Source organism: Asparagus officinalis, chromosome 4 (genome assembly GCF_001876935.1).
Source record: "Asparagus officinalis chromosome 4, Aspof.V1, whole genome shotgun sequence".
NCBI classification, from domain to species: Eukaryota; Viridiplantae; Streptophyta; class Magnoliopsida; order Asparagales; family Asparagaceae; genus Asparagus; species Asparagus officinalis.
The window spans coordinates 14,467,365-14,482,657 of record NC_033797.1 but is presented as its reverse complement, the minus strand read 5'-3'; the positions used below and the strand labels follow the sequence as shown (position 1 = coordinate 14,482,657).

Genomic DNA, 15,293 nt, shown 5'->3' with positions numbered 1-15,293 from the left:
TCTATTATCTTAAATAAGTTCAAACAATACACAATATCATGAAAAATAAAAATAAAAATTACTATAGAAACTTACAGAATTAATATAAATAGAATACCGTACCAGTAGAAACAAATAGAAATCAATATACGAATGAATGTCAAAAACAAGTGTAACGTTTACTATGATTACAAGAAAGAAGAAGAAAAAGAGCTGTTGGTTTTATAACTGCTGATGCTGCTGAATTTGGGAGCAAAGATGGTGCGGCCACAATGATTCAATTGGGATGAGTTTCTGCTGGATTTATAGCCGCTGGATATGCTATATGCTTTGTTTGAAAGAAAATTTCGTTAACCTTTTATTGTTTTGTATTTTGGTTATTATTGACAAACTTGTTAAATCAGTTAGATGTGGGTGGTTATTTCCAGATGTATACAGGGGATAGAGTACTACTACTTGTAATAATTTCTTTTGAACTCTAGTGCATACTCTTGCTTGGGAGTATGAACTATTTTTTGTAACAACCATCTTTTTAATTTAGCATGGCTGGAATACATTTGGGGTGTTCCATCCTTTCTCTAAAAAAAACATTTCCTATGATTTTTAAAAGATTATCTTCAATACTCAAATAAAACATAGAAGCAAATGGAGCGGTCCTCTGCAGTGCCGCCTCTCGTCATTTCAAGCCTCCCATTGTGATCTTTTAAAGTAAAGCAAAACCCCTTTCTCCACCAAAAAGCAGAATAAAAGAGATAAGGTGGAAATTTTTTTTAAAAAAAGTAGGCCAAGCCTTTATGTACGACACCACATGGATAAGGTTTGTAGACCTAAGCAATATGGAGGTTTGGGGATTGTAAATTTAAAAATTATGAATAAGGTTTTGTTGGGGAAATGGTGTTGGAAATGGTTTGATAATAAACTGGAATTATGGAAACAGATTAGTTTTTACAAATACTTTGAGAGGAAAATTTGATAATAAACTGGAATTATGGAAACAGATTAGTTTTTACAAATACTTTGAGAGGAAAAATTGGACAGAATTTTTTTATTCTGGTAGAAATATTTTAACACAGTTTTGGAGGAATTGTTTTGATAATATTGAAAGATTTTTATGCAGTACTATGGTGGATGTGGGAAAAGGAGATCAAACCTTATTTTGGCTTGATAAATAGGTAGGTTCTTTTACCCTTGCTTCAGTTTATCCCTCTCTTTTCAATGTCACTTCTTTTCCTTATGCAACTATCAGTAAGGTGAGAAAGAAGGTGGATAATGAATGGACATGGAGTATTCAATTTAGTAGACAATTAACTGGAAATTATGTTCTTCAATACTGCAAGTTGATGACTGATATCAGAGATTTTAATTTTGAACAAAGGGAGGACAGGAGAAAATGGATTTGGGATACTAAAGGTAAATTTACAGTTAAATCCTATTATCACTTTCTTATTGATGGGGGTTTAAGATTTGACCATGTTAATCTCTGGAGGCTTCCTGTTCCTTTAAAAGTGAAATTTCTTGTCTGGTTGGCTCTAAGACAAAGGCTAAATACAAAAGATAAGCTAGAAAAAAAAGGTATTCATGTGGATTTAATGTGTTGTTTATGTTCTAAAGAGGAGGAAAATCATTACCATCTTTTTGTAGACTGTGAGTTTGTATACTCCACATGGAGATCTATTCAACATAAACTGAACATTGATAAGGATTTCAAGTTGAATTCCCTAAGGGATATCTGGATCAATTGGAATATGAATAAGGGAGTTAAATGGAATGTGGAAAGAGACGTTATTTTATGTTCTCTTATTTGGAGTATTTGGCAAGAAAGAAATGACAGAATTTTTTCAAGCAAGAAGAAGAGAGCTCTGGAGGTTTTAAACAAAGTTCTGATTTATTCATCTTTTTGGTTAGGTTCTAAACCTTTATCTGATCGATCTGCCAGACTTCAAGAGAGGAGGAGGAAAAGAGCTGCTGATGTTCAATCTACGGAGAACATGATTGAGAACATAGTGATTCAACTGGAATGATTTCTATATTCTGGTTCTGTTTTCTGTTGGTTAAAAACTTTGTTCATATGGACTACTCTTTTGTAGTAGTAGTAGTTGTCAGTTTTCTTTTGATAGAGCTGATTTTGGTTGTATCTGTGGGGAAACAGAAGTTTGTTTTTTGGTTGTAAGCTCTGTATGAACTCAAATGCACATTCTTATTGGTTGGGAATGTGCATAGTCATGTAACAACCAAGTTTGGATTAATTTAGCTGGCTGGATTACTGTTAAGATTAACAGTAATCCATCCTTTCTCTAAAAAAAAATGTACGACACCACATAATAGAAAATTAAAAATCTAGAATAAAGAAACAAAATAGAAAAGCCCAATCAACGGGAAAATATGTTTCTTAATCTAAAGTCAAATCATTGGTATAATCCGTAATAATTTAATCAATTATGTAATCACTTACGGAAAGCTGACGCCTCTTTTGACCAAAATACCCAACCTAATCCGTTCAAACATAATTAATTCCTCATATTAACAAGCGATTTTCTTGTTAAACAAGATAATGAAGCATCGTATCATCACTAATGACTTCAGCTTAACAAAGTATTGACAGAAAAGAAAACGATTAAATTAACTACGTTACAATTTTCCAATTCAAACGTATGATATTTTCGAAGATGTTCAACTACCAACCAGGTTGTTGGAAGGCAAGTGTTAACTATGGTGAGCTGAACCAACAACCTCTATTGGCCTCGTTTTATTTATTTATTCGTAGCATTAAATTTTTTTTATTTAGTAAAACTAAATTACAACAAGTATATCACTTTATTTGATTCTTTAAATTTTATAATATAATTAAATGAAGTAGGTTGACCTTTGCCCCTTTGAAGTTTTCGTTAGTATTTCCCTTTTTCTCTTTAGAAGGATAAGAGACAAAGTATTTTATATCGTTCTTGTGGTCTCAATCCTAAAAATAAAAAGTAATGAATTAGAAAATGAAACAATGATCAAGCAAAGACAAAGGTTGGGCATGCAGCGGAGAGAACAACAGAGGCAGAGGTTGGACAAACATGATCAAGCTTGCAAGGACAACCACCACAGCTTCATCCCGTTCGCTTTCGATACATTTGGTTTCCTTGCAGCTGATGCGGTGGAGTTCCTCAGGAGGGTACAAAAATTTATGAATAAGAATGTGGCGACAGTAGGGTCCGCTGAGTACATGTTTCGTAGGTTGGGTTTTGCAATTCACAAAGGATTAGCGGCGTAGTTCGTTTCCCGCTTGTCATCATCACATGTGTAATATTTAGCAAATAAATTTTAAAAAAATAAAAATAAAACCAACTTTATGTTTTTTGACCGTTAAGCACAGATATTCTTTTATTTCATTTTAAAATGAAAAAAAAAATGAAACAGATAGTCGAATATTATTTTATAGAGTTGATTGGTGATGCTAGGAAATTGATTGGCTCTCAAACCTTATGTTAGTCACTTCTACGTAGGATGATGGGTAAGTAAACATTAAATTCAACATCATAAGAGTGAAGATTTCTTTTTCTTACTACAGAGAGTTTCTCTATACATGATGAGTTCGTATCTCAGTCATCATACTGGTCACTTCTATTGCAAATAACAGTCTAAAATGGCTAACTAAATTTATTATCTTTCGACTAGAACATTAAATAATTTGTTTTATTTCCTTCCAATAAATTTTCAACAGAAGAGTTTCTCTATGTGTTTGTTTCAAATCCTATAATTTTAGGATATGAATTTCACCATAGGATTTGAAATCCATAAGTAATTTTTTATGAGTTGGGATTCCTAAAACTTTGTTTGTTTCAACAATATTTTGGGGTTTGGAATACTATAATTTGTAATATTTTTGTTTGTTTCAAACTTTTTGGAATTTAAAATCCTTAATTTGTTTAACACTTTTGAAATTCACCTCATATCCCACCCAAAAAAGAGGATTTCACAAATCCTTAAATATAATATTTTATTATTATTTGGGGATTTGATATTCTAAAATTTGTTTTGAACCAAACAAGTTTTATGGAATTCTAAAACCCAAAAAAACACACTTTTTGATCCTAGAATTTAAAATCCCACCCAAATGCCAAATTTTTTCTGAAACAAACACCCCCTATATGGATCTCAGTATCAATCGCGATAAAACCCTATCAAAAACTAGGGGGTCATATTAGAAAGCGTTAATTGCGAACAGAACCCTTGTAATATCAACCTAGCAAATAGACCCATTATAGTTTGCTTTTTGCAAATAGACCCTCTCAGTTAATTTTTTACTCTTAAAATTATTAAAGATGGCGAGTGGTCCTCCTATAATTCTATTGGTGAGGACAGATCCTCATTTGCTAGTTTATTTTAATTTTTAAAAGAGTCGAAAAAAGTTCATTAAGATGGTGTATTTGCACCTAGGCCGATATTACAGAGTGTCCATTACTCACAAATAGAACTAAAGAAGGACTATTTCCAACAGGGTGATATTATGGAGGTCTGTTTGCAATTACCCTATTAGAAATGAACGGTTAGACACTTTTAATAAATTTCTAAAAAGTTTCAATGTATTCTTTTGGGTATTTCGATATAAGCCCCCAATCTTTCACATTTTAGAATCAATCACCCAAGTACTGATATATTGTGATTAGACTCTCGAATCTATATGTTTTTGAAATCAGTCCCACCAAATACTTTAAATATTTTGAAATTAATCTTTTCAAACCAGTACGAGGTTTAGATTTGGGGGGACTAACTTCAAAATATTTTAGAATTTTGAGGGATTATTTCACAATATGATGATCTATGAGACTAAATTTAGCAAAAAAAGCTTTTTAATTTTTTTGGGTTTTGACTTTTTCTGTTTTTTTATTGGGGGGGGGGTGTATTTTTTAAAACATCAAAATTTGGAGATTAAATTCAAGATATGAAAATGTGATGGACTAAAATGCCAAAAAAAGCGCCAAGCTTTTAAATTATAAGCAAGTTTATATCATAACATTTTCCTTGAGGAGAATCTCTAAAACTTAAAATGGTAGTTAGCAAAACCATTCACAAATATTTTGAATATCCTTTTATTAACTCAATAATGATTGTATACATACTTCCAAAGGAATTGAATGGGATGGAGGATACTTGCAAAAGGAGCCAAGAAAGGGACAAATCATAAAATGGTCTCTATCTATCTAATTCCGGGCCGCCCCAAAAACGAAAAAAAAATTAGGAAACGTTGCAAGAAACAAACCACAACCGCCCACTGAAGCAAGGAAGAATTCAGTTTGTGGTTGTTTGTAGAGATAAATTAGGTTTCCCACCCCCTCAACCTTCCGCACTCTCAATTGGGCCCACCCCCCTAAAAAAAAACTTAACATTATTTCAGTTTGGATAAATTTAACAAAACCCCTTGAATTTTGAGATGATTTGCACAAAATAGCAATAAATTAAGAAACACAAAGTCTTTTGAGAGTTTCATGAAACTTTTTGAACTATAAAAAAGTCTCACCCTGAACTTTGAAGCAAATTATGTTCTAGAAATTTATTTGTAAAATAAAGTAAAATGCCCGTATAAGGTAGGAAGTTTTGTTTTATGCTTTTACTAAGAATGAGTTTTCTTTTTATAAATAGTATTTCAGTAGGCGGATTTCTTAGAAAGTTCAGGTAGACTTTATGAAGTTTTTAAGATTCATGGTGGACTTTTGTGCAAATCACTCTAACGTTTAGGGGGTTTTATGAAATTTACTATTTTTATTTCCTATTGTAGCTTGATAGTTTTGATCACATCATCATCATCTGCTATAATAATACAGAATTTAGGGCTTTTAGGATAGAGTTTTTAAATGCCCCTCTTTCATCTTTCTTTGTTCTCAAGAGTCGAGCCTATCTTTTTAGTTATCTTCACCTGTATCTTCTCCTCTTCCCATTCTCTGAAAATAAAAAAAAAGCTGAAAACTAGAGAAAAATTATTATGTTTCAAAACCAGATAATTGCAAGGTCATCATCCTTCAGAGGTTCTCTTAAAGCCCTTGAAGCTGATATCCACCATGCCAACAACCTGTAAGTCTTCCGAATTTTTAAGAGAAACCCAGTTGTCAAAATTTGTTTTTGAGATTGATTATGGGAGTTTTGGCGGTTATGTTGAAATGGGTTTGTGCTAGTTTTTGACTACAGGGTTTAATTGGAATTTTTTATTAAAAAAATTTCAGGGCTGATTCTATTCAGAGAGCTTATGGGGGTGCTTGCCTTCAGATGAGATTAACTTATAGCTCTTTGGCACCTTTCTTCTACTTTCTTATTCAGTGGCTGGACTGCACTTGTAGCTATAATCTCCCCAGTTATTTGGGGCTTCTTCAAGTACAAATTTGCAAGGTTTAATTACTTTTTTCTTCACTAAAATTTAGTTTTTTAAAATATATTTAACCGAAATTTTAGTATTCTTATATGGGGTTTTGCTTGGTTTCATTATTTTCAAGTATTAGTGCTGTTTTTAAATAGTAGATGATTTGAATTGTGCAGGTATATGCTGATGGAAGTGCAAGGATATCTACCTATGAGAGGAGTGCCAGCCTGAGGGAATTCTATGGTCTGTATTAAAACCCTATCGTTTCTCATGTGTTATGATTGCGAGCTGTAATTGGTCCGACTTTAGCAGTTCATCTTAACCAAGACATGTTTTTAATATTGTTTGCAGCTGTTATATATCCCTCTCTTCAACAACTTGAGAGTAACTTAGTAGAGAAAGAAGATTGGAAAGAGGGACGTCGATTCAAAGAGATTATAAGTAAGAAGAGGGTTGAAGACTGGAGGAAGCTCTCTGATAAAGACTTAGAGAGGGAAGATGAATGTGGCATTTGTATGGAGATTTGTACAAAAATGGTTCTACCTCATTGCAGTCATGCCATGTGTATAAATTGCTACCATGATTGGTATACATCATTGACCCACGTCATTAAAATTGTTTTATTGCCATGTCAAGTTATAATTTTCTAATTTGTTTTTATTTTCAATTGTTGCAGGAATACGCGGTCACAATCCTGCCCCTTTTGCAGGGGCAGCTTAAAAAGAGTCCGATCAAGAGACTTGTGGGTGCTCACTGGCACTGGTGATGTGGTTGATAATGTGACATTGGAGAAGGAGAACTTGCGACGGTTCTATGGGTTTATAGATAAGTTGCCTCTCACGGTTCCGGACTCTCTTTTCTTTGTCTACTATGAGTATTTAGTATGATCTATATAAATATAAGAAATGATGTACAGATTGCCGCCGACCTTCTCTTGTAGATAAGAGTCTGGGATAGTGTCCGGATAGAAAATCAAATTTCTATGGTTTCACATGTCAAGTTGTCCAAATATAACTGTGTATTAGAACTGAGTTGCAATGCAGCTCCCAATAATCCTATATGAAAATTTCTCTTTTTTACAGAAAGATGTCCTTTTATTCTAAATTATTGAAGAATTATCACTTTTTGAGGCTGCATTTCGCATACTCCCACCACTTTGGATGACTTATGTGTTTTCCAATCTGCTTTAGTTCAATTGGTGAAAATTTCCCATTCCCCGTAGCTAATGATATTCTTTTATCAAATTACTAGGCTGTGTTTTACTCCGTGTTTGCAATTTGATTACAACACATCGTGATTGATATAATAGGATGACTTGATGGCAAATTAACCTGTAATGAAATTTCTGAGACAGTGAAAGTCTAATAAAGTCTCTTCTGAAATTGTTTCTTCATTATGGATCACTATAAGTAGGGTAACTTAAGGGATAAGATCGCATAAGGCAGGGAATTTATTTAATTTTCCCACATAGCATGCTTGAGTTCGTAGATGGAGCGGATTTGGTCTGCGGTTCTTTGGCTGAAACATACCAGTATCTCTTTTGTATTTACAGTTAGGTCCAGTTGAATCTGTTTGACTGGGATTGATGCTGGTCAGTGGATGGAAAGGGACGAGGAGTTGGTGAAGGGAGAAAGAGATATTCTTTTAGTTATTCACTTATTTAAAATTTTTACACTAATTTCAGTTTGACAACAAAATAAAACATCTGAAAAACTTTAAAGAAATATCAGAATGTAAGTTTTTCAAGAGAAGTATCAATGTAAACAGCTGACACCGTAGACTTTGTTGCACCCTAACTTGTTGCAAAACACTTCAAATGTGTGTAATAGTATTGTAATCCTGAAGGTTTGAATGAGCATTGTAGGCAGGAATGCTTGTGGATGCTACATAATTATTATTTCACTTATCATATGAATGATATCTCATATGTCGTAGCTCATCATACAGTCTTTATATGCTTAGGAATTACCTAAATTGAACTCAATTATTCTGTATATTTTGGTACTAACTGAAAATCTGTTATGCAATGTGTTATCTCACTTAAGCTCATCTTGTATCTATTAAGAAGGTGGTTCCTTACCAGGTATTCAGTTTAATTGGTGCAAGATGGGCAAGATATATGGGCACCAACTGGGATAACACGAATGTTACTTGGGTACTTCTAATATGGAGCCATACCTATTCCCAACACGTGTCGTACCCGTACCCCTGCCCATACTCATCACTTCTTCAACACTCCTTAAATATATGCATATATTTATTCAGACTTGTGCTCAATTATATAATGCATGTTTAATTTAAAACATGCGCTGTGCACTTCTTGGATATATATCCTACACTTCACATCCATTTTTGTAACTTATTGGATAAGGGTCGAGTTCGTGTCAGCCTTAAGAACTACGATTTAAAGGTTCGCTTACATATATAGCTGAGAACTATGATTATATCTCATGAGTTTCGGTTGACTACCTTTTACAAATTTGCCGTGTCCCGCACCCACACTCGTACCCATGTAACTTATGACAACATATCGCATGCCAGATTTTTAGTTGTTACCAAAACATATGGGCTAATTGAGTTCTAAACTAAGTAAATACTGAAACATATAAATGATTGTGTGGCGAGTTAAGCCATAGGATATATCATTTGTATGATCATTGAAATCATAGTGATGTAGAATTGCCGTTTGAGTCCACAATCATTTCTGCTCTACTGCAAAGTTCAAACCTTCAAGATTACAATAGGATTAGAGTACATTTGAAGTTGCAACGAGGTGCAACGAGTCTATCATATCAGTTGCTTTCATTCTGATACTTTGTTTGAGTAGATTTGATATCCATTTAACTAGACTCTGAAGGTTTAGGGCTAAGATGTTGGAACATTTGGCTCATAGGGAAGAGAGGAAGTAGTAGTTGCCCCCCTTTGCTTGTTGAACTACCCGGAGAAGCCTTGAACAGTATATATTTCTTTGCTATAAACCCTAGACTGAAAGAAAAGTTAAAACTGCATATGTCAGCCATTCTCTTTCACATGATCTACTTGTTGCATTTTTTCCTTATTTGGAAACACAAGATTCTTGATCAAGCTAATGGCTATCTGAATCATAAAGCCTTGAACAGCATATTTATTTGCTATAAAGTCTAGATTTTGAAAGAAAGATAAAACTGCATATATTAGCCATTGTCTTTCACATGGTCTTCTTGTTACATATCTTTCCTTATCTGGAAACCCGAGATTGGCACTTAGTAGTGTGATCAATCTAATGGCTATCTGAAATCTGAATCATAGCTAGACACTGAATCATCTAATACTAGTACTCTCAGGCTATTGATAGACAAAATCAGTTGCATCTCCCTCATCCCCTATTCTTCTTGTCGCTAAGAAGAACACTGAAGGATGGTCGACAGTAATTCTGATGAAAGAACATATCAGCTACATTCTTATATACAGCTTCGGTGAGATGAACTCCATCCCAATTCACAAACTTTCTCGGATTAGAACAAGCTTTCTGGGCCTTGGGCGATGCACACGTGGCAAAAGGGTCAAAATTGTAGGGGCCACCCCCTGAGCCACAGCAAACCTTGAAAGGCTCATTGAAGCCATGAGCTTCTGGATTCTTCATGATGGTTCTGTGAGCGCTGTAGTAATCAGCATAGGAGATGAGAGCAGCGGGGTATTGACTTCGGAGTTGTTGAAGCTTGGATTGGAGGAGGGAATTGTGGAGGTTGCTGTAGGTGTTGACGCTGGCGGAGCAGTTGAGGTCGTCTCTGTCGGTGGTTGGGGATAGGATCATTGCTAGTGGTAGGCAACCAGTTAGGGGGAGGCCTTGGACTATTATGTACTTGGCTCCTCTATCAAGCAGTGCCTGAGGAACAACAGATAAATATATTATATATTGATATAATCTTCAATTTCCAGTGTAATGATCATATTATGAGTTTTTATAGGCATAAAGGTATATAGTTCTTTTACACCCAAATTAACTCCGAAAATTTGTAATGGAAGAGGTCAAACTGTCGCTTTCAAAACTTTAGGGGTACTTCTGCTAATCATGCAAATCTTAGGTAGACTGTTTATAAGTTACGCTATATTTTATTTATCTGTTGGTGATGAAATTAGCAGGTGCTAACAATCTGACAATGTGATTTTAGGGTGTAGTTAGCTATGATACGTTGATGATAATCATGTTGCATAAGTAGAAACATTAACATGAATTAACTAAATGTGCTCTTGCTAGATGTTCAGCTTCTCAGATTCTGAAAGCATTTGAAAAGTTTGAATTAATGTAAAAAATCTTTAGTTTGTTGCCAGTTTTGAGAAGAATAAAAAATGAAATGGTTTTGCTCGGAACATTTGTAATTCGCTCCCAGATCTCTGCGCATTAATGATTTATGCCATCATAGTTTCTCAAGTTTTCTGGCAGGTAGTGATATTCTGATATTGAGCATGTTGCATTATACCGATCTTGAGCATGATAGAAGCACGCGAACGAATTAAACAAGCTGTGTTCTCATTAATTGTTTGGTTTCTCAGTGTCTGAAGCAATTGAAACTTGGGATTAGATCAATTTTGAGAAGTTTTAGCTTGTTACTGATTTTGATAAGAAAACTATCAGTCCAGATGATAAGAAAGTTGTCTTTCCAGAATTTGCTTCCCGATCTTTGTGTATTATTGATTTATGCCATCTTAGATTCTTAACTTTTATCACAGGTTATTGGTTACGGGTTACAGGTTATATAGACGATACTAACTTGAGATGGTACTGATCCGAGCATGTGGCAAAGGTTCAGGTACGAACAAATTTTTAAAACAGCCCCATTTAGAGTTTTATTTTTCAAAATCGACCGGTTTTTTATTTATTTATCAAAACCGACCCGATTTTTTGATTAACCAGCTAATCACCTTCCTAAATAGTCGGGGTTGGCAACCCCGACTATTTAGGACCTTAATTTTTAGTGTTTAAGGTATCTAATCAGGGTTTAATACCCTCCTAAATAGTCGGGGTTGCCAACCCCGACTATTTAGGATGGTGATTTGGCTGTTAATCACAAAATCGGGTCGGTTTTGGTAAATAAAAAAAAAAAACGGTCGATTTTGAAAAATAAAACTCTAAAGGGGTCTGTTTTGAAAAATTGTTCGTTCAGGTACTCATATGAGCTCAATGAATGGGGTTATATTTTTGAATTTTCGGTTTCTCAGATTTTTTATTTTTTATTTTTTTCGAAGTAGCTGAAATTTGAGATCAAATCAGACCTTCAAAAATTTCAGATTTTATTACAGGTTTGAGGATAAAACATTCTATCCAGGTGATGAAAGAGTACGTTTTTCATGGGTAACACTGTGAATTTAATTCCAGATCCGTCTTCATGGTTGAGATTGGTGGCTATAATTCATCAATTGCTAGTGTATTACTGTAATTATTAGTTGGGAGTTCACAAGGTTCTGACTAGGGATTTCACTGAAATCAGTAAACAAGAGAACGATAGGATTGAAGATAGAATTATCTGAGCATACCTTCACAAAAATGGCTACATTCTTCACAGCATGTTCTCTGATCTCTTTCGGCGTCATCTCAGACCCAATACTATAAGCATAATCATTAGCCCCAATCTCCCCAACCCAGAACAAAGCATCCTCCCCCACCTCCCCACACTCCCTCAACCTCTCCCCACTACACCCCCTCCCCTCTAAAAACTTATCAAACCACTCGAGCTGAGTCCCCAAAGTCTGAGGAGTTATATCCAGGCTCATGTTATTCCTCACAAAGAACTCATGCTCGATGGCGGTGGCCCCCGCAACTGCGAAATTAACGCCGTTGGAGGGGGAGGAGGAGCCGAGGTGGAGGTAAGGGGGGAGGAAGTGGAGGGAGAGGAGGGAGGAGAGGAAGTCGATGAGGAGGCGGCCGTCGGAGTAGCGGGGAGAGGAGATAGAGGGTGGATATATGATGATGGGTATGAAAAAGCCAAGGTAGGGTGGAGCGAGAGGGAGGAGGAGGAGGAGGAGGAGGGGGAGGAGGGAGGTGGTGGTGGTGGTTGTGTGCATATTGTGAGAGTGTTGTTTGAGTGTAGTGTTTTTGGATGTCTGATGTGGTAGTTTTTATAGTTAACAAGGGTGGATGAGGAGTTAAAAAGTCTCGTGTTGTTTTTACCGAAAGATTCCGGTCCAGTACTTACTGCTCTCTTGTTGGACCATTTGATTTTTCTTCTCTCTCTGGGCAAAAATATTCATGATCCGTGGGTGCTACATTAATAGTGTACCAAAAAAAAAAAAACAATTCTTGGAGGCTAAATAATACTTATACACATTATTGTTTCATCTACTTGTTACTTATATACTCTCGCTTATATTTTGGAGCAAAAAAAAAAAAATACCCTAAAGTTTTTAATACTTACATTTATCTACCCTTAATTATATTTTGTAGCACTTACATAGCCTAAAGTTTTTAAATTTGGCACGTAAAATACCCTAACGTTTTTTAATCCGACACTTAAATGACCTAAAGTTTTTAAAACTTTGCACATAAATACGCTCGGTTATGGAAAGTTGAGGGTATTTAAGTGCAAGTTTTAAAAACCTTAGGATATTTAAGTGACCTTAGGGTATCTAAGTGCCGGATTTAAAAACTTTCGGGTATTTAAGCGCTACCAAGAATAGTGATGATATATAAGTGCAAACTTTAAGAGAATATACGATATTTTTTTGCTACCAAATGCAAGTTGAGGTATACAAGTGAGAAGTATACGAGACGATAGGGTCCGTGAGTGCTATTTAGCCATTCTTGGATCAAGACACTGACTTCTCCAGATGTTTTAAGTATTGAAGAAGAAATTCAGCTGAAAATTTCTGGAAGTATCTTTCTTTCTTTCTCCAGAGAGCAGTAATGGGGGATGACGTGGCATGAGTAGTTGAGGGGCTGGCAGCTTCAACACGCGAAGGTTTTAATGGTAGGGGAGCCAAGGCAGCTGCAGCGCGGTGTTTCAATAAATGTCAGAGGAGAGAGCACCGACTTCGTTGGTGAATGCTGAGTAGTAGTTTGGAGATGGGAATTTAAGATTGGATGGATGTTTGTGATGAGTAGGATTGGTAGTTTGGTGATGGGGAGAACTGCCGTACTGCGTGGTATTACGTCGCAACTTTAGATTATAATCTATTTAGCTTATAATCTATAAATGGCTTATGATTTAAGTAGATATAATCTAAAGTGTTTGGTAAATTTGACGGACTATATCTTAATACATTTCTAATAGTAGAATATTTAGCAAATGTGTGACCCTTATAACCCATCTTTATTGTCAAAACGACCAAAAAAGGGTTGGAGATAGAGAACAGAGAGCTTTTGAATTTTCTTAAATGTTAAGGGTGTATATGTGTCTTTTACTTGGTCAAACTATATGGCTTAAAAGCCACCAAAAACATAAGCTGGGTGACTCCAGCTTACATTTTTTGGGCTTATAAGCCAAAAAAAGGGGTGTTTTGTCAAACATATCCCAGTGACTTATAAGTCACTTTGACCAATTCCCAAATATGTTCGTACCAAGAGGCAGCATTATATGGCTTGGGTTGAAACCGAAACCCAACCAGTTGCTCCCGGCTACCTAGTACAAGCTTAGGGCAGTGTTTGGTAATATCTAAATATGGAACCATGATTGTTCCACTGACCCCACTTTATACGGTTCTCTGTATAAGAAAAAATTGAATCAATCCTTGGTCAAAAAAGCCACCTTAAATTGGTTCTATTTTGATTCACCTCTCGTTGTATCAAAATAAAACTAGTTTAAACTGAAAAAACTAAGTTAAGACTGATCTTCCTAAAGATCCATAGAAAAACTCCGATGGGCTGAAAATTTTCCGTTATATATGTCTGACCCAAATCCGAGAAATCTAAAATTGCACCTGTGAATGAATCCCCAGGAGATCCATCATAAAATACTAATCGTTTGAGTTGGCGCTGAAAAGAACCTAAAATATGATGTACTGTCGGTATTCTGAATTTATCAGTAAGAGGGAATAACCGGTTACGATTCAAATACTAATTGAAACAAGAAAAATATGGTTTGTCCTTATTAGGCCCAACTCAATCAGAAAAAGCCCATTCCAGGTATTATAGAAAGAAACATTCCCCCGCTTGTGGACGATACTCGTTTATTGCTGGGCGCAGATTGAGATGGGCCTCCTTATGATGACCTTCAAATCCAATTTTTGATGTGCATCAAGCAAATAAAAAAAAAAGTATCGGTAAGGATTTTTTTTAATAAAAGAAAAAACGAATTAAAGGTCACGCTATGTTTAAAATCTAGTGCGTTTCTCAAAAAATTCAGTGGAACTCCAACAAAATGAGAAAATACTAAAGGTGAATTTGTTGGATTGTAAGGGGCTGTTTAGAAAGAGGTTTTTAGGGGGAAATGGCCGGAAAGCCTGCCAAAACCCTGCCAAAAGTACAACTTTTGGCAGGGTTTCCCCCTACCCAAATCGCAAACAAACAGCCCCTAAAAGGAATTTGGGATCTCTACACGAGGATTGGTTTGGATTTCGTGAACCGAGTTAAAAAACGAACCAAACAGCCCCGAAATATAAAATGAGTTACTAAAACTTTTTATTACAACTCAACCATGTAATTATTTTCCCCTTCAAAATTAAAAAGAATAGACATACTTACACTTTCGAGGGACCAAAATTTGAAGATGCAAATTATTACATGTATTATAGTATTTCTTTTTTCTTTTTTCTCCCCACTACACCCCCTCCCCTCTAAAAACTTATCAAACCACTCGAGCTGAGTCCCCAAAGTCTGAGGAGTTATATCCAGGCTCATGTTATTCCTCACAAAGAACTCATGCTCGATGGCGGTGGCCCCCGCAACTGCGAAATTAACGCCGTTGGAGGGGGAGGAGGAGCCGAGGTGGAGGTAAGGGGGGAGGAAGTGGAGGGAGAGGAGGGAGGAGAGGAAGTCGATGAGGAGGCGGCCGTCGGAGTAGCG

The 15,293-nt window shown here is 35.6% G+C and overlaps 2 protein-coding genes across 2 annotated transcripts; one reads left to right on the top strand and one right to left on the bottom strand.

Moving 5' to 3' along the window:
* Window positions 5,788-7,309, top strand: LOC109836700. Its single transcript, XM_020404679.1, has 5 exons — window positions 5,788-6,033; window positions 6,183-6,345; window positions 6,493-6,559; window positions 6,668-6,902; window positions 6,993-7,309. Exons 1-5 carry the CDS (start codon window positions 5,945-5,947, stop codon window positions 7,201-7,203), a joined length of 765 nt encoding a protein of 254 aa, XP_020260268.1. The 5' UTR covers window positions 5,788-5,944; the 3' UTR covers window positions 7,204-7,309.
* On the bottom strand, window positions 9,416-12,235 carry LOC109836701 (GDSL esterase/lipase At3g48460; the record flags this gene model as incomplete). The annotated part of the gene is made up of 2 exons (XM_020404681.1): window positions 9,416-10,181; window positions 11,831-12,235. Coding segments are annotated over 2 exons (915 nt in total), but the record flags the coding sequence as incomplete, so codon positions are not given.